The following is a 24350-nucleotide window of genomic DNA, read 5'->3' as shown; positions in this document are numbered from 1 at the left end:
TATTCATGACGAAAAAAGAAAAGTGCTACCAAAGTGTTATGCTAAATAATATTTTGCAGTGTTGCTAGAACGTAAATTTCAGAATTCTTACAGAAAAATTGTAATTTTCAACTTTAAAAAATATATAGTGAATCATAGTAAATACAAAACGTTAAAAAATAAGAATAAGGGGTTTGATAGGACAGGCAACCCTCTCTAGCTTTTTTTTAACAACGTAGTGTAACTGCGAAGTGTTTCTTTGAATTATGCATACAAACCAATGCAAAAAAATGAACTTCTCAAATACAAAACCACTTCAAACTACGGTAAACTGATAAGACAATTTCGTACTGATCGTTCCAAATAAATAATAGTGTTCGCTATATAAAATATAATTATTATCAGCTCAGACATTCCGGAGGTTCTGATCAGTCGACAGCTGTAATCCCTCCTGAGAGGAAGTTCTCACGAAATATTAAAACCACTAGTAATCCAGGTAAGTGCAACTTCTCAGCTACTTTGTTTCCTACGTCATTTTAGGCTGCGAATATGAAATAAAGAATCTCTATATCACAGTATCAGTGGTCGATTGTGAAGTGTGATTAAAAACTCCGAACTCTCAAATAAACTCAAATCCTCGCAGTTTTAAATCTCGGATGAAACGCACGGTGTAGAAAACTTATTTTTTCACAGCTCCTCCCGCAGCACATGTTCAATCCACTGACAATTACATAACAATAATTGCAATGATAATTGATATGTTACGAAATTTATTTTGTTTGGCGTACACACGAAATAACGGATTCTAATTGCTCCAAATAGCTGATTGTTCCCACAGCCACTTAAATGCACTGTTAGAATACCGGTTGAATGTGCGTTTTCTCATGGCAATTGATTATTAGAGAATATTTTCGAACTATACCAAACGTTGCTTACATGGGTAAAAAGTGAAACGTTTCTAAATCACGCAATGAAGGCGTTTCTATATATTCGATTAGAATGAGCTCTAACATTACAATTTGTTTGTAGATTTTCCTCAATGATCTCTAGCATTCGATGAGAACTTAAACTGTGAATCAAGCTTATGAAGTATGTGATTCAACAAAGCGTAGAAGAAAACGGGTCGTAATGATCTTTTGTCGAATTCCCTTATAAGTGACAGCTAGAATTTAGATTGTCGAATAATGATTTGATGAATCGATGAATCGAAGTTTGCAGAAAGCAGTTAAAAAATGAACGACTTCAACTAGTTTTTAATTTAATTCATGAACAATTAGAACAATTATTTCAGTTTTATTATGATTTATTCCGGTAGATGTGCTGTGCAAAAAAACCGTTATAATAACGATCACAATAGAATCTCTAATTGTTAACCAAACGACAAAGGAAAAGTTTTGACAAGTAGGTAGTGCATCAAATGATCACGATACAATCGACGCCCCCAGGAAGCGTCGCTGTTCATTGTGTGATAATCATCTCGCCACATACTCACGCAATCGGGTTCCTAGTCGGTCTGCTAGCAACCGTTCTGTCAGTCAGTGCAATCACATGCGATGAACGACACGCGAAGCCCATCAATCGTCTTCAATAATGGCTGATTGGAAAGCACTGATTGCTGCACCTGACCTGCACAAACAGACTCAGGCCTGCAATGCAATGGACTCTCGCCATAAAAGTATAATTTACTTCGGTGATTCAGTAACAAACTATCGTTGCAAGCCGAAGTTACTTTTGTCCGAATCACAATAGGGTATATCAAGGTTTTGTTTGGTCAAATTTTCAACGCTTCATTATGGGAGAAAAATTTTTGAAACTAAACTATCGCCATTTTATGTGCGCTCCAAATTTTCAATTTGTGATTCTTCACAGCCACATCTTGAACAATCGCAATTCTATCATGGCATCGAAGTCCATTGATTGTTCACTGAGTTGATTGAAGGCAAATAATTGGGTGCCACTCCATTACATTGCATTTTTACGTGGAGTGAAAAGTGTTGAATTAAACCAAAATCACGGCTTAAACTATGTCATTACCTGTACGTGTTGCACGTTGTACTTTGCGTGCCGTCAAAGTATAGTGGATACAGTTAATGTATCGTTTCAGCGATCAGTTCCCTGGTTCCATAATGGAGCGGTATAATTAAGATACTGATTACTTCGCAGAAGACAGGTCATTCAACAAAACACATTTCTTAAAGTCGTTGTATTAAAAATGTTTAGCTTCAGTTAGATCAAAATAAAATAAACGTTCCGACCAAAGATCGCTTAGAGTTATCCGGAAAAAATGGTTGTAATCAACGGACAGTAAAGAACCTGCTCCAAACGCACTAAACCAAACATTTTTTTATTAATACTGTTCAGAACCAAAGCACCAAAATAACAAATGCGGTATTTATTATATCCGTTTAAACTTCAGGATGAAAATCCTTGTTGGTTTGCCTGAAATATTCTAAACAAAAATCTGCATTGAAAGAACACGAAAAATACTTTTATGTATAAGTAAAATCTGTAGACATTGATTGGAAATTTGGTATTGTGAATTTTAAACATTGAAGTATTATGTTAGTTTTTCTCTAGATAATTAGTATTATTTAGTAAAAATGCTTCAGATCATGCATCGAAACTGAGCGCCAATTGATAACAAAGCAGCTATTTTTTTGTGTTTTCTTCGTTACTATGCTTATTATTTTGAAATGAATGAGAAATAAATTACAGCCAAATAAAATAATTTTCATTTTAAACATAGCCATGTACTAAGCGAAACAATTCATCAATTTTATCAGTGGTGAAAGAATTGCAGGCCCCTGATAAAATATTTCACTGCAAACTAGGTGAATTCGGCCTTGAAAACACATGGATGCTAGTGATATAAAGCTCAAACTATTTAAGAATTTGCACTTGCGGTGTGTATAAATAATTCAGTTGAATGCAATACAATATAGTATAAAGGAAAAACATTCACATACCTTGTTCATCATACGTTGCGGCATAATCACCGACACGTTATAACTAGGGTGGGTCGAACTGTACAAGAACCAAACCGAAGGAATAAATCCTTCAAACTGGCTAAAGAAACATCTTCATATTTAATTACGCCCACCGGGTATCACATACCGGCTAAACTGCTTAAAATAAAATCCAAAACAGAAAATCATTGATGGACGAAAGAACGATGAATCAACGTTGATTGATCACCCGCCCTAACGCGTGTTGAGCAGCAGTACGCGTACGAGTACATATGTACCAGCCGAGCCAACTAGTAATACATTACTTAATCCACGCCGCTAAATGCGTACGGTACGGTTTAACTCCACCACGATGGGGCCTTGCAAATACGAACGCCCTTAAACTTGACTTACTGTCGGCAATACGATTGCTAGTCGTCACATGAAGGCAGGCCCTGGGGGCAAACAGATAACCTTAATAAAAAAAATATTCACTCCGTTCCTATCGGCAGATTTTTCACTAATCTAATCTTTGTTCTTTCGAATGGTTCGCGTTCTTTTCGTTAGGAATCTTTTCAAATTTTAGAACCATGCCTCAGGCAGATTCCGTATTTCAATCGCGCTCAGACGGTATCTCCGCCGAGGGGGTCCGGGATCAGTACGCCGACGGCAAGGCTGCCAGGGTGTGGGAGATCTTCATCGGCGACAAAAAGAGTAGAACCGAAAACTATCGAAATTTTCTGGTGGAAAAGTTGCGCACCAATGGATGCAAACGTATTCTGGATGTGGCCTGTGGAACGGGCGTTGATTCTATCATGCTCCTAGAGGAAGGATTCGAGGTTGTTTCGATCGATGCATCGGACAAAATGTTGAAGTACGCACTTAAGGAACGCTGGGAGCGAAGAAAGGAACCAACGTTCGACAATTGGAGTAAGTATACCATGCGAATGACGCAGTTACTGTGTAATTATCATTTCTGTCCTAAATGTCCTGTATAAGTGCACAGTTTAATTAAAATAGACTAACGCAACTAATGATTACAACGTCGGTCACTCAATCATATTTTCTGGTGACCCTCGTTTTTCATCCTAAGGCATGTGTTTCACTACCGACAGGCAATTTTCTTCCAGATTCCCTGGAAACCTATTTATCAAACCCATTCGCAAATAATACTTATTTTGTCTGATGTACGTTCACAGTAATTGAGGAAGCAAACTGGTTAACACTGTATGACGATATCCAGCACATCATTGGCGACGGCTTCGATGCGGTCATGTGTCTTGGAAATTCCTTCGCCCATCTATTGGACAATTACGGTGATCAGCGTGAGCAAATTCAGGCAATTCGAAACTTTGAAAGATGCGTTAAACCCGGAGGTCTGCTGTTGATCGATCATCGCAACTATGACAACATCATGGATACTGGTGCAACGCCCGCCAAATGCATTTATTATAATGTAAGTAGTAACATTTCCAGTATTATTCCGAAGCGTCTCTAACGTTGTCCTTCACCCCATCACAGAGCAGCCATACGGCGGATATCAAAACATCAGTACTGTATGTGGCCGCTAAACCGGCTCTAGTCACATTGGACTACGTCATAAGCACAGGAAGCGGGGATGCGAGTGAATTCCGCCTTTCCTACTATCCGCACAGACTAACTGTATTTGAAAATATACTAAAGTCCATTTTCAAAGCAAATCAATCCCACGAGATCTTCGGTGATTTTAAACAAATCGATAAAGTTAGCAATCCCGCCTTCTACCTTCACGTCGTGAAAAAGGCCGAATGACTTATGAACCCTCGGATATCATAAAACGTGCACGTTTTACTGGTATTAAAACAGTGTACGTCTCGGAATGCAACCGATTATTTATGGGTAATAAAAGTTGACATTGATTTTTCTAATTGCCTTACATTTACCTGTCGCTATGTATTCCTGCAACTGCAAGCAAGCCACGATTTGAATTATCTCTCCCCCCGGTACAAGTATAACCAGAAGCTGGCCACTAGTCTTACACTGCTGCATTTACCGTGGGCAGAAAGCGGCTATCAAATGGCATCATAACGTGTAAACAACGTTGTGTTGGAAACTTGGGTTACTTTACAAGTGTTATTGCCAGCCTATCAAAAGAATGTAAAGCAGTTACCTTTTTTTCCGGTTATTATAACCGAGATAACTTAAACGGCAATAGTTACTGGCTGAATAAAACGGATTTAAAAGAGCAAGTGAGAGTCCTGTCGGCTCTGTCTGTATTCTACATTCTCTACAATTAGTATCTGTTGAATAGTATGGAAAATTATCAGGCTGTTTCAACTATTGATTAGCTATTGACTGAAACTTTAGTTGTCCGTCAACACGGTAATATTGCAAAGTGATATTGAATTATTGTGGTTCCTCTTTGTAGTTGACATAAAGTAAATATATATTCATAACTTATACAGATCACCGCTTTTGGAAAATGGTTTTCCGATGAGCTAGATTAAAAGTTTTTCAAACTCAAATCAACCAATATACCAACATTCCAACCTATTGAATACACAGAGTTCATCACAATTTTGTTTCAAAACTGATGAATAAGATCGTATATTATGGTGGACATTTCAATCGACTCTACGAACTTCGTTTAGCAGTAGGTCTCAAAATATTCATTTTCTTGAAGAAAATTCACCTGCAAAATTTACCCTCAATCGAACTTCAGGAAGTGGAGCTTTGAAGCGGTCAAAGTGTCACTTTTTAAACTCACAAAAAAATGAATAGGTAATAATATTACACAAGTTCATTAAGCAGACAGTGTGTGCAGTAGGGAAAGCGAACAATAAGCGAACTGGAAATATGATACAGATTTGGAAAAATATGCCACATCCCGTCTTTAACCCGCAATCTCCCTGTCTCCGGCATAGGGTTTTGACCAATTAAACTACGGGGGACGGTGGTACTGTTCCACAATCTATATCGTATCACATTCCACTGTCGACTTATTCTATTACTCATTCCTAACTACACACACTGCTGTGCAAGCGTTATTTATAGACTGAAAGGAATGTCTCATCACACACAGAGGAGTCAGCTGATGCTTATTTTTCGCTTTCCCTACTGCACATACTGTCTGCTTAATAAACTTGTGTGTTAACGGGTAAAAGCCGTTGCACGGTGTGTCCGAAGCGCCGGATTATCGTACTTTAATGTACCTCGGATTTTCTTTCACCAAAAGTTAGTTTTGGTCCTAACCTTTCAAAATCGGCTGGTTTTAAAATCATCCATCGAGGAAATTTGAAAAAAAATTGATTTGAATTTTTAGTGTTTTTCCAACCTACATTTTTCGATTTGATTGGTGATCTATACAAATCGTGTAACATCAACATGTAGAAAATTGAATTCCATTGCAACTACCTGCGTATCTTCAATGAAGAAATTTTTACTTTTAACCGAATCGCTTGCAACAATTTATAATTATTACAGTCCCCACACAATTATGGATCACTCAAAAAGGTGTATGAATTCAAAAAAATCACATCTGGCCAATTTTATTGTATATAAGTAATCTATAAATGTTTTCAGTTACAGAAATATATAATCTTTCACTTGATTGAGTATTTGTTTCCATGTTCTATAAATATTTCTCAGAAAATATATTTATTCTATTACAACTCATCAAATACACGTTTCAGAGCGGTCCCTATTATGAAACAATTTGCATCATATTAAACAGTTTTCGGCAATGAATTTGTTTAATGAACCTTATTCAAATGATGTAATATGAAGATTTTCCATGTTTCATATCGTTTTAAAGATCTCACATGGCCTGGTCACATTTTATGTGACTTTCGAGGTTGCAGTAAGAATGAGAGTCCAGGTATGTCGCTCCCGGAGGTAGCGATGAATCGTTCCATATGGTACATCATAACTTTTTGCCGCTTCATGAGGCTTTCCCGTCCCTCGTGCTTTTTTAAAGACTCAACACTGTTTAGCTTCCGTTTGGAGCCTAATATAAGTTGATAGGGTGTTTTAACTGGTTAAAAGCATATTTGAATCGAAGTGATTCATAACTGTGAGAAACTACCTTGTCTTGGTCCCTATCATGAAACATTTACTTGTCTTGGTCCCTATCATGAAACATTTAGAAAATAACTTATTTTTATAGAAAAATCGCTATCAACCATCAACATTTTCATATCTTTCGATGACTAATACGGCGAAAGAGGTTAGGAATTTTATCACTGTATTACAGTGGAATTGCAGAAGTATCATCCCCAAATTCGATCTATTTTCTCATTTAATAAACACATACAATTGTGACGCATTTGCGCTCTGTGAAACCTTTCTCAATTCAAACGATCAACTCAATTTCCACGATTTCAACATTATTCGTCGAGATCGAGACTCACACGGTGGAGGGGTACTTTTAGGGATTAAAAAGTGCTATTCCTTCTTTCGAATCGACCTCCCCTCGATCTCGAATATTGAAGTCGTTGCCATTCAAACGAATATGAATGGAAAAGACCTATGCCTTGTTTCGTTATATATCCCTCCATCCGCGCGGATTGAACAGAGGCATCTCACTGATATAGCAGAGTTGCTTCCCGCGCCTTTTTTGATATTAGGAGATTTTAATTCTCACTGTTCGCTATGGGGGTCGCTGTACGACGACAACCGATCTTGTTTAATCTGTAACTTGATCGACGACTCCAATATGACAGTTTTGAATACTGGGGAAGCGACACGTGTACCTTATCCTCCAGCACGTGAAAGCGTGCTTGACCTATCCCTCTGCTCGACATCACTAGCGCTAGATTGCCAGTGAAAAGTAATCAACGATCCCCACGGTAGTGATCATCTTCCAATCGTTATATCAATTGCTAATGGTTCAACTCCCCCGAACCCAATCAATATTTCCTACGACCTTACACGTAATATTGATTGGAAGTGTTATGAGTCTATTATAGCGCAATCTATCGAGACTCACGAGAAACTTCCTCCGGAGGAAGAATACGCGTTCTTAGCTGGCTTGATAATCGACGCCGCGACTCAAGCTCAGACGAAACCGATACCCGGGGTAACGATTAGACAGCGCCCTCTCAACAAATGGTGGGACAAAGAGTGCTCTGAGCTGTACGCGCGAAGGTCCGCGGCGTATAAGGACTACCGGGAGTACGGCACTGTCAACCTGCTTCGAAAGTACGAGGCACTGGGCAGGCAGATGAAGAGCTTAGTAAAGGCGAAATAACGCGGGTACTGGCGGCGGTTCGTAAACGCGTTGTCGAGGGAAACAGCGATGAGCACTCTTTGGGATACCGCCAGGCGCATGCGGAACCGTGACGTTTCGAATGAAAGTGAGGAGTATTCAGATCGCTGGATACTCGATTTTGCCAAAAAGGTCTGTCCGGATTTTGTACCGGAACAGAAAACCTTTCGCGACGCGTTATTAGTAACTACGGAAGAGCCTCCATTTTCGATGTTGGAATTTTCAATGGCTCTCCTGTCGTGCAACAATAAGGCTCCAGGGTTAGATAGAATAAAATTCAACCTGTTGAAGAATCTACCCGACTCTGCAAAAAGACGCTTGTTGAATTTGTTCAACAAGTTTCTTGAGCTAAATATTGTTCCGCATGACTGGAGGGAGGTAAAAGTCATTGCTATTCGGAAACCCGGGAAACCTGCCTCTGATCACAATTCATGTGGGCCGCTTGCGATGCTCTCTTGCCTCCGGAAATTAATGGAGAGAATGATCCTCTTACGGTTAGACAAATGGGTCGAAACAAACGGGTTACTTTCAGATACTCAATTTGGCTTTCGCCGGGGCAAAGGGACGAACGATTACCTAGCGTTGCTTTCTACTGAAATTCAACTAGTCTTTGCTCGAAAAGAGCAAATGGCTTCTGCGTTCATGGATATTAAGGGGGCTTTTGACTCTGTCTCTGTAGAAGTTTTAAGCGCGAAACTTCATTCGCAGGGACTTTCACCAAATTTGAATAACTTTTTGCTCAATTTGTTGTCAGAAAAGCATATGTATTTCTCACATGGCGATTCGACAACTTCCCGAATTAGTTACATGGGCCTCCCCCAGGGCTCATGCTTAAGTCCTCTCTTATATAATTTTTACGTCAATGACATCGATGAATGTCTTGCAAATGTAGCGAGGCTAGCGATTTGCAAGGACCATTGCAAGATACCTTAGACAATTTGTCTGAATGGGCTCTTAAGCTGGGTATCGAATTCTCTCCGGAGAAAACTGAGCTGGTCGTTTTTTCTAGGAAGCATAACCCAGCTCAGCTGCAGCTCCTACTAACGGGTAAAACGATCTCTCAGGATTTAGTCGCTAAATATCTCGGGGTCTGGTTCGACTCTAAATGCACCTGGGCTTGTCATATTAGGTATCTAACAGAAAAATTCCAACAGAGGATTAATTTTCTTCGTACGATTACCGGAACCTGGTGGGGAGCCCACCCAGGAGACCTTCTAAGGCTTTACCAAACAACGATATTGTCAGTTCTTGAGTACGGCTGTTTCTGCTTTCGCTTCGCCGCGAACACGCACATTATAAAATGAGAGAGAATACAATATCGTTGTTTGCGTATTGCCTTGGGTTGCATGCAGTCGACCCATACGATGAGTCTTGAAGTGTTAGCGGGTATTCTTCCGTTGAAACAACGTTTTTGGAATCTCTCTTATCGGTTGCTAATTCGATGCACAGTTATGAACCCATTAGTAATTGAAAATTTCGAGAGGTTGGTCGACCTTCAATCTCAATCCAGATTTATGACTTTATATTTTGACTATATGGCTCAATATATTTATCCTTCTTCATACGATTCCTCCAATGTTGCACTTTTAGATACTTCTAATAATGCTATATTCTTCGACACCACCATGAAACAAGACATTTCTGGTATCCCGGATCAATTGCGACCCCAAGAGATCCCTAAGATTTTTTCTAATAAGTTTAAACATGTTAGTTATGATAAAAGGTTTTACACTGACGGATCTAATCTAGATGAGTCCACTGGCTTCGGTGTTTTCCACGAAAATTTTACCGCCTCCTACAAACTCGGTGCTCCTGCTTCCGTGTACGTCGCAGAACTTGCTGCTATTCAGTACTCTCTTGGAATCATCGAAACCCTACCCATAGACCACTACTTCATCTTCATAGATAGTCTCAGTGCCATTGAGGCTCTGCGATCAATGAAGCCTGTGAAGCACACCCCGTATTTCCTGGGGAAAATACAACGGTTTTTAAGTGCTTTAACAGATAACAATTACCGGGTTACCTTAGCGTGGGTCCCTTCTCATTGCTCGATTCCGGGTAACGAAAAGGCTGACTCTTTAGCTAAGGTGGGTGCTATTGATGGCGATATTTATGAAAGACCAATTGCTTATGATGAATTTTATAGCATTTTGCGTCAGAGAACACTCAACAGTTGGCAATCATCATGGAACTCAGATGAACTGGGACGGTGGCTACATTCCATTTTTCCTAAGGTATCGACGAAAGCATGGTTCAAGGAGTTGGATGTAGGTCGGGACTTCATTCGCGTGATGTCCAGACTTATGTCCAATCACTACACGTTAAACACGCATCTCTTTCGTATAGGGCTTGCGGACAGTAATCACTGCGTTTGTGGCGATGGCTACCATGACATCGAGCATGTTGTTTGGTCGTGTACCGAATACTGTGGTGTTAGGTCTGAGCTTATAGATTTCCTTCGGGCCCGAGGAAAACAACCGAACGTACCCGTTAGAGACATTCTGGGAAGCGGTGATCTCCAGTACATGACACAGCTATACGGGTTTATAAAAAATGCTGGCATTAAAATTTGATTTCTTTTATCTATTTGCTAGAATACAATTTCTGTCACAAACTGAAAGAGAATGATACACCCGGCTGGAGACACTAAAACGAAGACTCGGCATCTCTATGTTTACGCAGACACCTCAGACCAAAACTGCTCAAATAGAACATCACTGGTTAGCCACGTACAAATGAACACATTCTGTAATATAAAATAGCTAAAAACAAAATTGTAACACCTCTCCTCTCACCTTAAATCCCCACTAGCTCGTAGTCGGCCGCGAGAATAAAGAAAAGGCCTCCCTCTTTTCCCTGCTAATTTAGAATTTAAAAACAAATATACTTGGCTCAGTTAAACATAAATTGTATCGTGCCGTGTCAAATAAACTATTTAAAAACTCATCAACATTTTGATAAATCGTGAAGAACTCATTTTGATTTGTGTGTATTAGCTATTTTTTGCCCGAGAATTAGCTATTTTTTTTTTTTCTTCATCTATAGTTTATTTGACACGGCACATATACAATTCAATGTTTAACGGCGCCAATTATATCTGGTAGCTTACTTTCTAGCTGAAACTGAACTGAGCTGAAACTAAATCTAACTTAAAGCTAGAATATTTTGCATTAAAAGCACAGGTTTGCTGTTTGATGGTTTTCATTGCCATAGGTAAGCAGCATATTAAATTTGTTCCGCTGCTGGGCCAAGATATTACGGACTGGCATATTGGGTTGTTTCCATCGGGCCTTGAGAGTATCGTGCGGGTCTGATTGCTGTTTCCGGATCCGGGGTCTTAACGTGTTCTTGTCGTTTGGTTGGATGTAGGCGGAAGGGGATAGGACTAAACTGGGGCGTGGATGGATTTCAGGAAAACGTATATAAGGGACATGTAGGATAGGTCACGGCTCGCCAAGACATCACGAACAGGAACAGCCGGCTGCCTACCTTCGGCCTGCAGGGAAGCTATTAATCCAGACCTGGCGTCACGGTGTACAGGGCATGACCAAACAACGTGCTCTATGTCGTGATAACCTTCACCACAGGCACAGATACCACTCTCCCCGAGCCCAACACGACGGAGATGCGCGTCAAATCTATAGTGATTGGACATAAGCCGGGACATCACGCAAATGAAATCCCGACCTACATCCAACCCCTTGAACCACGGGTTCGTCGATACCTTGGGGATTATGGAATGTAACGACCTTCCCAGTTCCCCCTTGGTCCAAGAATTTTGCCAACTGATGATCGTATTCTGACGTACAAATGCGAAAAATTCATTAAAGGCAATTGGTCTTTCATAAATATCACCGTTTGTTGCGCCCACCTTAGCCAAAGAGTCCGCTTTCTCATTACCCGGTATCGAGCAGTGAGAAGGGACCCACGCTAAGGTAATCTGAGTAGATTTTTCGGATAAAGCACTCAGATGTTCCCGTATTTTCCCCAGGAAATACGGAGAGTGCTTAACATCTTTCATCGATCGGAGAGCCTCAATGGAACTGAGACTGTCCGTAAAGATGAAATAATGGTCCGTGGGCATTTTTTCGATAATCCCTAGGGTGTACTGAATTGCAGCTAGCAATCGACTCTACGAACTTCGTTTAGCAGTAGGTCTCAAAATATTCATTTTCTCGAAGAAAATTCACCTGCAAAATTTACCCTCAATCGAACTTCAGGAAGTGGAGCTTTGAAGCGGTCAAAGTGTCACTTTTTAAACTCACAAAAAAATGAATAGGTAATAATATTACACAAGTTCATTAAGCAGACAGTGTGTGCAGTAGGGAAAGCGAACAATAAGCGAACTGGAAATATGATACAGATTTGGAAAAATATGCCACATCCCGTCTTTAACCCGCAATCTCCCTGTCTCCGGCATAGGGTTTTGACCAATTAAACTACGGGGGACGGTGGTACTGTTCCACAATCTATATCGTATCACATTCCACTGTCGACTTATTCTATTACTCATTCCTAACTACACACACTGCTGTGCAAGCGTTATTTATAGACTGAAAGGAATGTCTCATCACACACAGAGGAGTCAGCTGATGCTTATTTTTCGCTTTCCCTACTGCACATACTGTCTGCTTAATAAACTTGTGTGTTAACGGGTAAAAGCCGTTGCACGGTGTGTCCGAAGCGCCGGATTATCGTACTTTAATGTACCTCGGATTTTCTTTCACCAAAAGTTAGTTTTGGTCCTAACCTTTCAAAATCGGCTGGTTTTAAAATCATCCATCGAGGAATTTTTAGTGTTTTTCCAACCTACATTTTTCGATTTGATTGGTGATCTATACAAATCGTGTAACATCAACATGTAGAAAATTGAATTCCATTGCAACTACCTGCGTATCTTCAATGAAGAAATTTTTACTTTTAACCGAATCGCTTGCAACAATTTATAATTATTACAGTCCCCACACAATTATGGATCACTCAAAAAGGTGTATGAATTCAAAAAAATCACATCTGGCCAATTTTATTGTATATAAGTAATCTATAAATGTTTTCAGTTACAGAAATATATAATCTTTCACTTGATTGAGTATTTGTTTCCATGTTCTATAAATATTTCTCAGAAAATATATTTATTCTATTACAACTCATCAAATACACGTTTCAGAGCGGTCCCTATTATGAAACAATTTGCATCATATTAAACAGTTTTCGGCAATGAATTTGTTTAATGAACCTTATTCAAATGATGTAATATGAAGATTTTCCATGTTTCATATCGTTTTAAAGATCTCACATGGCCTGGTCACATTTTATGTGACTTTCGAGGTTGCAGTAAGAATGAGAGTCCAGGTATGTCGCTCCCGGAGGTAGCGATGAATCGTTCCATATGGTACATCATAACTTTTTGCCGCTTCATGTGGCTTTCCCGTCCCTCGTGCTTTTTTAAAGACTCAACACTGTTTAGCTTCCGTTTGGAGCCTAATATAAGTTGATAGGGTGTTTTAACTGGTTAAAAGCATATTTGAATCGAAGTGATTCATAACTGTGAGAAACTACCTTGTCTTGGTCCCTATCATGAAACATTTACTTGTCTTGGTCCCTATCATGAAACATTTAGAAAATAACTTATTTTTATAGAAAAATCGCTATCAACCATCAACATTTTCATATCTTTCGATGACTAATACGGCGAAAGAGGTTAGGAATTTTATCACTGTATTACAGTGGAATTGCAGAAGTATCATCCCCAAATTCGATCTATTTTCTCATTTAATAAACACATACAATTGTGACGCATTTGCGCTCTGTGAAACCTTTCTCAATTCAAACGATCAACTCAATTTCCACGATTTCAACATTATTCGTCGAGATCGAGACTCACACGGTGGAGGGGTACTTTTAGGGATTAAAAAGTGCTATTCCTTCTTCCGAATCGACCCCTCGATCTCGAATATTGAAGTCGTTGCCATTCAAACGAATATGAATGGAAAAGACCTATGCCTTGTTTCGTTATATATCCCTCCATCCGCGCGCGGATTGAACAGAGGCATCTCACTGATATAGCAGAGTTGCTTCCCGCGCCTTATTTGATATTAGGAGATTTTAATTCTCACTGTTCGCTATGGGGGTCGCTGTACGACGACAACCGATCTTGTTTAATCTGTAACTTGATCGACGACTTCAATATGACAGTTTTGAATACTGGGGAAGCGACACGTGTACCTTATCCTCCAGCACGTGAAAGCGTGCTTGACCTATCCCTCTGCTCGACATCACTAGCGCTAGATTGCCAGTGAAAAGTAATCAACGATCCCCACGGTAGTGATCATCTTCCAATCGTTATATCAATTGCTAATGGTTCAACTCCCCCGAACCCAATCAATATTTCCTACGACCTTACACGTAATATTGATTGGAAGTGTTATGAGTCTATTATAGCGCAATCTATCGAGACTCACTAGAAACTTCCTCCGGAGGAAGAATACGCGTTCTTAGCTGGCTTGATAATCGACGCCGCGACTCAAGCTCAGACGAAACCGATACCCGGGGTAACGATTAGACAGCGCCCTCCCAGCAAATGGTGGGACAAAGAGTGCTCTGAGCTGTACGCGCGAAGGTCCGCGGCGTATAAGGACTACCGGGAGTACGGCACTGTCAACCTGCTTCGAAAGTACGAGGCACTGGGCAGGCAGATGAAGAGCTTATTAAAGGCGAAAAAACGCGGGTACTGGCAGCGGTTCGTAAACACGTTGTCAAGGGAAACAGCGATGAGCACTCTTTGGGATACCGCCAGGCGCATGCGGAACCGTGACGTTTCGAATGAAAGTGAGGAGTATTCAGATCGCTGGATACTCGATTTTGCCAAAAAGGTCTGTCCGGACTCTGTACCGGAACAGAAAACCTTTCGCGACGCGTTATTAGTAACTACGGAAGAGCCTCCATTTTCGATGTTGGAATTTTCAATGGCTCTCCTGTCGTGCAACAATAAGGCTCCAGGGTTAGATAGAATAAAATTCAACCTGTTGAAGAATCTACCCGACTCTGCAAAAAGACGCTTGTTGAATTTGTTCAACAAGTTTCTTGAGCTAAATATTGTTCCGCATGACTGGAGGGAGGTAAAAGTCATTGCTATTCGGAAACCCGGGAAACCTGCCTCTGATCACAATTCATGTAGGCCGCTCGCGATGCTCTCTTGCCTCCGGAAATTAATGGAGAGAATGATCCTTTTACGGTTAGACGAATGGGTCGAAACAAACGGGTTACTTTCAGATACTCAATTTGGCTTTCGCCGGGGCAAAGGGACGAACGATTGCCTAGCGTTGCTTTCTACTGAAATTCAACTAGTCTTTGCTCGAAAAGAGCAAATGGCTTCTGCGTTCATGGATATTAAGGGGGCTTTTGACTCTGTCTCTGTAGAAGTTTTAAGCGCGAAACTTCATTCGCAGGGACTTTCACCAAATTTGAATAACTTTTTGCTCAATTTGTTGTCAGAAAAGCATATGTATTTCTCACATGGCGATTCGACAACTTCCCGAATTAGTTACATGGGCCTCCCCCAGGGCTCATGCTTAAGTCCTCTCTTATATAATTTTTACGTCAATGACATCGATGAATGTCTTGCAAATGTAGCGAGGCTAGCGATTTGCAAGGACCATTGCAAGATACCTTAGACAATTTGTCTGAATGGGCTCTTAAGCTGGGTATCGAATTCTCTCCGGAGAAAACTGAGCTGGTCGTTTTTTCTAGGAAGCATAACCCAGCTCAGCTGCAGCTCCTACTAACGGGTAAAACGATCTCTCAGGATTTAGTCGCTAAATATCTCGGGGTCTGGTTCGACTCTAAATGCACCTGGGCTTGTCATATTAGGTATCTAACAGAAAAATTCCAACAGAGGATTAATTTTCTTCGTACGATTACCGGAACTTGGTGGGGTGCTCACCCAGGAGACCTCCTAAGGTTATACCAAACAACGATATTGTCAGTTCTTGAGTACGGCTGTTTCTGCTTTCGCTCCGCCGCGAACACGCACATTAAAAAATTAGAGAGAATACAATATCGTTGTTTGCGTATTGCCTTGGGTTGCATGCAGTCGACCCATACGATGAGTCTTGAAGTGTTAGCGGGTATTCTTCCGTTGAAACAACGTTTTTGGAATCTCTCTTATCGGTTGCTAATTCGATGCACAGTTATGAACCCATTAGTAATTGAAAATTTCGAGAGGTTGGTCGACCTTCAATCTCAATCCAGATTTATGACTTTATATTTTGACTATATGGCTCAATATATTTATCCTTCTTCATACGATTCCTCCAATGTCGCACTTTTAGATACTTCTAATAATGCTATATTCTTCGACACCACCATGAAACAAGACATTTCTGGTATCCCGGATCAATTGCGACCCCAAGAGATCCCTAAGATTTTTTCTAATAAGTTTAAACATGTTAGTTATGATAAAAGGTTTTACACTGACGGATCTAATCTAGATGAGTCCACTGGCTTCGGTGTTTTCCACGAAAATTTTACCGCCTCCTACAAACTCGGTGCTCCTGCTTCCGTGTACGTCGCAGAACTTGCTGCTATTCAGTACTCTCTTGGAATCATCGAAACCCTACCCATAGACCACTACTTCATCTTCATAGTTAGTCTCAGTGCCATTGAGGCTCTGCGATCAATGAAGCCTGTGAAGCACACCCCGTATTTCCTGGGGAAAATACAACGGTTTTTAAGTGCTTTAACAGATAACAATTACCGGGTTACCTTAGCGTGGGTCCCTTCTCATTGCTCGATTCCGGGTAACGAAAAGGCTGACTCTTTAGCTAAGGTGGGTGCTATTGATGGCGATATTTATGAAAGACCAATTGCTTATGATGAATTTTATAGCATTTTGCGTCAGAGAACACTCAACAGTTGGCAATCATCATGGAACTCAGATGAACTGGGACGGTGGCTACATTCCATTTTTCCTAAGGTATCGACGAAAGCATGGTTCAAGGAGTTGGATGTAGGTCGGGACTTCATTCGCGTGATGTCCAGACTTATGTCCAATCACTACACGTTAAACACGCATCTCTTTCGTATAGGGCTTGCGGACAGTAATCACTGCGTTTGTGGCGATGGCTACCATGACATCGAGCATGTTGTTTGGTCGTGTACCGAATACTGTGGTGTTAGGTCTGAGCTTATAGATTTCCTTCGGGCCCGAGGAAAACAACCGAACGTACCCGTTAGAGACATTCTGGGAAGCGGTGATCTCCAGTACATGACACAGCTATACGGGTTTATAAAAAATGCTGGCATTAAAATTTGATTTCTTTTATCTATTTGCTAGAATACAATTTCTGTCACAAACTGAAAGAGAATGATACACCCGGCTGGAGACACTAAAACGAAGACTCGGCATCTCTATGTTTACGCAGACACCTCAGACCAAAACTGCTCAAATAGAACATCACTGGTTAGCCACGTACAAATGAACACATTCTGTAATATAAAATAGCTAAAAACAAAATTGTAACACCTCTCCTCTCACCTTAAATCCCCACTAGCTCGTAGTCGGCCGCGAGAATAAAGAAAAGGCCTCCCTCTTTTCCCTGCTAATTTAGAATTTAAAAACAAATATACTTGGCTCAGTTAAACATAAATTGTATCGTGCCGTGTCAAATAAACTATTTAAAAACTCATCAACATTTTGATAAATCGTGAAGAACTCATTTTGATTTGTGTGTATTAGCTATTTTTTGCCCGAGAATTAGCTATTTTTTTTTTTTCTTCATCTATAGTTTATTTGACACGGCACAAATACAATTCAATGTTTAACGGCGCCAATTATATCTGGTAGCTTACTTTCTAGCTGAAACTGAACTGAGCTGAAACTAAATCTAACTTAAAGCTAGAATATTTTGCATTAAAAGCACAGGTTTGCTGTTTGATGGTTTTCATTGCCATAGGTAAGCAGCATATTAAATTTGTTCCGCTGCTGGGCCAAGATATTACGGACTGGCATATTGGGTTGTTTCCATCGGGCCTTGAGAGTATCGTGCGGGTCTGATTGCTGTTTCCGGATCCGGGGTCTTAACGTGTTCTTGTCGTTTGGTTGGATGTAGGCGGAAGGGGATAGGACTAAACTGGGGCGTGGATGGATTTCAGGAAAACGTATATAAGGGACATGTAGGATAGGTCACGGCTCGCCAAGACATCACGAACAGGAACAGCCGGCTGCCTACCTTCGGCCTGCAGGGAAGCTATCCAGACCTGGCGTCACGGTGTACAGGGCATGACCAAACAACGTGCTCTATGTCGTGATAACCTTCACCACAGGCACAGATACCACTCTCCCCGAGCCCAACACGACGGAGATGCGCGTCAAATCTATAGTGATTGGACATAAGCCGGGACATCACGCAAATGAAATCCCGACCTACATCCAACCCCTTGAACCACGGGTTCGTCGATACCTTGGGGATTATGGAATGTAACGACCTTCCCAGTTCCCCCTTGGTCCAAGAATTTTGCCAACTGATGATCGTATTCTGACGTACAAATGCGAAAAATTCATTAAAGGCAATTGGTCTTTCATAAATATCACCGTTTGTTGCGCCCACCTTAGCCAAAGAGTCCGCTTTCTCATTACCCGGTATCGAGCAGTGAGAAGGGACCCACGCTAAGGTAATCTGAGTAGATTTTTCGGATAAAGCACTCAGATGTTCCCGTATTTTCCCCAGGAAATACGGAGAGTGCTTAACATCTTTCATCGATCGGAGAGCCTCAATGGAACTGAGACTGTCCGTAAAGATGAAATAATGGTCCGTGGGCATTTTTTCGATAATCCCTAGGGTGTACTGAATTGCAGCTAATTCTGCGACGTAAACAGAAGCAGGATTACCGAGCTTATGGGAGACGGTTAAATTGTTATTGAAGATACCGAAGCCAGTGGACCCATCAAGAAGTGATCCGTCAGTGTAGTACATATTGTCGCAGTTGATGTTTCGATATTTATTGGAAAAAATTTTAGGGATCTGCTGCACGCGTAAATGATCCGGGATTCCACGAGTTTCTTCTATCATGGATGTATCGAAAAACACAGTAGAATCAGAAGTATTTGATAAGTCGACACGATTTGGAATATTCGAAGAAGGGTTAATATTTTGGGACATGTGATTGAAATACAATGTCATAAAACGGGTTTGAGAATTAAGTTCGATTAACCTTTCAAAATTTTCAATCACGGGACGGTTCAAGACCTCACATTTGATTAGAATACGAGAAGACAGGCTCCAGAAGCGGTTTTTCAATGGTAGTACTCCAGCTAAGATCTCCAAACTCATCGTATGGGTCGACTGCATGCAACCCAAGGCGATACGCAAACAACGATATTGTATTCGCTCCAGTTTGATCAAATGTGTGTTTGCTGCGGAGCGGAAGCAGAAACACCCGTACTCAATAACAGACAGTATCGTGTTTGGTAAAGCCTTATAAGGTCTCCTGGGTGGGCTCCCCACCATTGTCCGGTTATTGTACGAAGAAAATTCACTCTTTGTTGACATTTTTTCATCAGATACCTCACGTGACAACCCCAGGTGCTTTTAGAGTCGAACCAGACACCAAGATATTTGTGTACCAAAACCTGAGAAATCGTTTTACCCATTAATTGTGTTTGAAGCTGAGCAGGTTCATGCTTCCTAGAAAAAACTACTATCTCAGCCTTCTCCGGAGAGAATTCGATACCTAGCTGTAAAGCCCAAGCAGACAAATTGTCCAAGGTATCTTGCAATGGTCCTTGCAAATCGGCAGCTTTGGCTCCTGTAACAGAGATTACACTGTCGTCTGCAAGTTGTCTTATCGTGCATGAATTTGCCAGACATTCGTCGATGTCATTTACATAAAAGTTGTAAAGAAGGGGGCTTAAACATGAGCCCTGGGGAAGACCAATGTAGCTAATGCGAAAAGTTGCCAAATCGCCGTGCGTAAAATGCATGTGCTTTTCGGACAACAAATTGTGCAAAAAATTGTTCAAAATTGGAGAAAATCCTTGTCGGTGAAGTTTGCCCGAAAGAATGTCAATAGAAACGGAATCAAAAGCCCCCTTGATGTCCAAGAACGCAGACGCCATTTGTTCTTTGCGAGCATACGCCAGCTGAATATCTGTTGAAAGCAACGCAAGACAATCATTCGTCCCTTTGGCACGGCGGAAGCCAAATTGAGTATCTGATAGTAGACCATTTGATTCGACCCAATGGTCTAAACGACGGAGTATCATTTTTTCCATCAATTTCCGGATACAGGATAGCATTGCAATCGGCCTATAAGAGTTGTGATCAGAAGCTGGTTTCCCTGGTTTTTGGATGGCGATCACCTTCACTTGCCTCCAATCCTGCGGTACAATGTTTTGCTCCAGGAACTTATTGAACAAGTTCAACAAGCGCCTCTTGGCATTGCCGGGTAGATTCTTCAACAAGTTGAATTTGATTCTATCTAACCCAGGCGCGTTATTGTTACAGGACAGGAGGGCAACTGAAAATTCTGCCATCGTAAAAGGTGATTCTATCGCGTCGTGGCCCGGAGACGCATCGCGAACAATGTTTTGCTCAGGAACAGAGTCCGGACATACTTTCCTGGCAAAATCAAATATCCACCGACTTGAAGACTCCTCGCTTTCGTTGACCGTTACGCGATTCCGCATTCTCCGGGCTGTGTTCCAAAGAGTGCTCATCGATGTCTCCCTCGACGTCTCGTTCACGAACCGACGCCAATATCCGCGTTTCTTTGCTTTAGCCAAACTTTTAAGCTTGGTATTAAGCTCCGAATACCGTGAATAGTCGCCAGGTATACCTCCCTTCTGGTAGGCCTTAAACGCGTCGGATCTTTGCGTGTAGACATCGGAGCACTCTTGGTCCCACCACGGAGTGGGAGGCCGTTCTTTGATCGTTACGCCGGGATATTTCTTCGTTTGGGCTTGCAACGCGGCGTCGAGAATCAAGCCCGCGAGGAGGTTGTATTCTTCAAGTGGTGGATGATGTAGAATCGACTCGACCGCTTTTGAAATCATTTCCTCGTATAACTTCCAATCGACATTCCGTGTGAGGTCATATCGAATGTAAATTGGTCGCATGCGAGTTGACCCGTTATTAATTGAAATAAGAATAGGCAAATGGTCGCTACCGTGAGGATCAAGGATTACCTTCCATGTGCAATCCAACCGTAGCGACGTCGAACATAAGGATAGATCCAAAGCGCTTGGGCGCGCTGGAGGTTTCGGGATACGTGTCATTTCACCGTTGTTTAAAATAGTCATGTCGAAGTCATCGCAAAGGTTATAGATTAAAGAGGAGCGGTTATCATTGTATGGGGAACCCCAAGCCACGCCATGAGAGATGAAGTCTCCCAAAATCAAGCGTGGCGAGGGAAGAAGTTCTATTAAATCAAAGAGCAGCCGTTGCCCAACCTGTGCTCTGGGAGGAATATATATTGAGGCAATACAAAGCTCTTTACCTTGTATTGTCATTTGACATGCGACAACTTCGATGCCTGGAATCGAGGGGAGGTTAATACGATAGAAAGAATAGCACTTTTTAATCCCTAAAAGTACTCCTCCATATGGGGTGTCTCGATCAAGGCGAATAATATTAAAATCATGGAAGTTGAGATCAATATTTGAAGTAAGCCAAGTTTCACAAAGGGAAAATGCATCGCATTTGTTTTTATCTATCAAAACTTTAAACGAATCAATTTTTGGTAAAGTACTTCTACAATTCCACTGTAAGACAGAGATAGAATCTTTCATATACGCAGTTGAATTAGGCATCGAAGGATACAATCGCTGCAAGGAGGGGCCATTGGGCATTCAACTGCTTCAAAAATGATCTAACTGTTGGGAGGAATGCTGTAAGAAAAATTTTAATTGGATCGGGTACATTGAAATTTTCAAAAATCCAGTCCACAATGTCAGAAATTTTCACTAATCCAGAGTTTGTTTCATCAACTGGATGTGCAAAAGGAACAACTGGGGTTTTAGATGTTCCTGGCAGTGCTGGGAACTCCTTCTGGGACTTTAAATTTGCAAGCCCAGGAGGAGTTTGCTTCGGTTTTTCCGCAGCACTATTTGGTTTGTTCGTACTTTTCATTACACTTTGGGAAATCTTAGGACCTTTACGGGGAAGTTTAGGAGAAGAAACATTTTTCCTCTTCCTAGACTCCCCAGGGTTGGCATAAGATGTTCCCGCTGATGAATCGTCAGAATCGGTTTCATCAGAGGGCAACAGATCAAAGGGGTTCGATGTTATGGTAGAAGTGGTCACGGTCTTCTTAAGCATCTCAGCGTAAGAACGCTTTGAACGCTCCTTAAGTGACCGCTTGATTTTATCTCTGCGCTGCATGTACACCGGGCATGTGGAGAGCTCATGCTGGTTTTCCCCACAGTGAATACATTTTTCAGCATTAACACTGCAAGAATCTTCTGCATGAGTCTCCCCACACTTGCTACATCGTGCCTTATTGCAGCAGTAGGCGGCTGTGTGGCCTAACTGCTTGCAATTGATGCAATTCATAACACGGGGTACATACAATCGCACAGGCAGACGAACCCGGTCGATCGAGACGTGGCTAGGGAGTGCAGATCCGGCAAACGTAACGCGAAACGAGTCTGACGGAGTGTAAACTTTTTTACCGCCGACGAGAGACATGGACCGCAATTGCTTACAATCCAAAATCTTCGCCTATGTTTCGGTATTTTTGAAGCAACCGGTTGCGCTTTTTAGGATACACTCGACAGACAGACTCGAATCGGTTATGACACCGTCGATCTCCACGTCTCGTGCGGGTATGTAAACGCGATACTCGCGTGTGAAGAGCTCAGAGCAAGCGATAGCATTGGCCTGTGTCAGATCACTGACCACGACACGGAGCTTGTTAGGTCGGACCTTGGAAATTTCGGTCACGGCCTTGTACCCCTTCGTCAGGTCTTTTAAAATTTGCAGTATGTTTAATCGCTTTGAATTCACTCCTGCCTTTGGACGAAAATAAACAGTATAGCTGCCCTGTTGAGATCCGTCCGGGTAAAGCCTGGGGCGAGGGGGGACTGGAGAATGAACAGGGGAGGGGTTAACAGAAGGGTCAGGGTCAGGGGGGTTCGGGGATGGTGGCACGGGAGGCGAGGGATCTATATCCATCGCGCTAAATGTAGCGCACGAGCGCACTAGCGCCGACAAGAACACGTACCTATTTACTTCTTCCTTCCAGCAGTGGTTGTCCGATCGTTCGAAGCTGCACCCAAAGCAGCCAGCGGCACCAGTACAGCAGCACCAATACAGCCACCAGCAGTGAGCCGGGTGTGAGATCACTCAGCACAGCGACACGGACTTGACTGTCAACTGATGGCCTTGAATAAAACACTCTTTTGTTTGGCTATTCGTACACACGGACCGGATTGTAATAGAACGACCACTTTGCACGTCCGTTTCTGTCGAGTGTTCGACGCGGAAATGAGAATTAGCTATTATATCACATAGAATCACATAAAATTATATCACATAGATTGAGAAAAACGATAAATACTTTGATAGATTTAGTTTACAATATTATACGCTTATAAAAAACGTATCTATTTTGGGATAAAAACGATGTTTTCTGGGTTCAAAGCTAGCAAATACGGTATGTTTCACTGCAAAAATGCTACATGCCTTCAAACAGTTTTTTTAACAGAGTCAAATAACATAAAACACAGAAGTGATCAATAATTGTTGGGGGAGTGTATACATGATAAAATACGTCAAAAGTTGTAAATTTTTTAAAATCTGTCTGATTTCATATTTTTGTTACAAAAGTTTATAAAAACTCAAATGTTTTATTCCTGGTTTATTATTTCTAGATGGTTAAAACATACTACAGTATACATTATAGCAGCTTCCGCAAAGAACTTTGGGATACATTCCACTATCTTTGTCGCATTCGAGAATGAAGCACTGTTTATGGTTTTTGTCAGGGTATTATGTATCAATTTAGGTGGTTTCACTTTTTTGAAACACAAAAGACATATTGTAGGCCGATTTTGTTCATGTGTTTTCTTCATTTTGTACAATCTACCGAAAACAACTAGACGAGCCGTCGTTTGTAAATCATAGCAATCACTGATTTTTTCACATGCACCATAGCAACCAAGGTTGTTTTGCAGTGAGTAAATA

At 41.3% G+C, this 24350-nt stretch overlaps 1 protein-coding gene across 1 annotated transcript; it reads left to right on the top strand.

Moving 5' to 3' along the window:
- The first annotated feature begins 385 nt into the window (after positions 1-385).
- On the top strand, positions 386-4831 carry LOC129731941 (glycine N-methyltransferase). The gene is made up of 4 exons (XM_055692339.1): positions 386-475; positions 3492-3854; positions 4124-4380; positions 4446-4831. Exons 2-4 carry the CDS (start codon positions 3515-3517, stop codon positions 4713-4715), a joined length of 867 nt encoding a protein of 288 aa, XP_055548314.1. The 5' UTR covers positions 386-475; positions 3492-3514; the 3' UTR covers positions 4716-4831.
- Positions 4832-24350: the final 19519 nt, after the last annotated feature.

This window comes from Wyeomyia smithii, chromosome 3 (assembly GCF_029784165.1).
Source record: "Wyeomyia smithii strain HCP4-BCI-WySm-NY-G18 chromosome 3, ASM2978416v1, whole genome shotgun sequence".
Classification (NCBI taxonomy): Eukaryota; Metazoa; Arthropoda; class Insecta; order Diptera; family Culicidae; genus Wyeomyia; species Wyeomyia smithii.
This window is presented reverse-complemented; position numbering and strand designations above follow the sequence as displayed.

Bases quoted from the DNA above. Each gene is read 5' to 3' on its own strand.
- LOC129731941 (XM_055692339.1), top strand. From the start codon at position 3,515: ATGCCTCAGGCAGATTCCGTATTTCAATCGCGCTCAGACGGTATCTCC. The intron at 3,855-4,123 runs GTAAGTATACCA...GTACGTTCACAG, and splicing joins ACCAACGTTCGACAATTGGA to TAATTGAGGAAGCAAACTGG. The intron at 4,381-4,445 runs GTAAGTAGTAAC...ACCCCATCACAG, and splicing joins CCAAATGCATTTATTATAAT to AGCAGCCATACGGCGGATAT.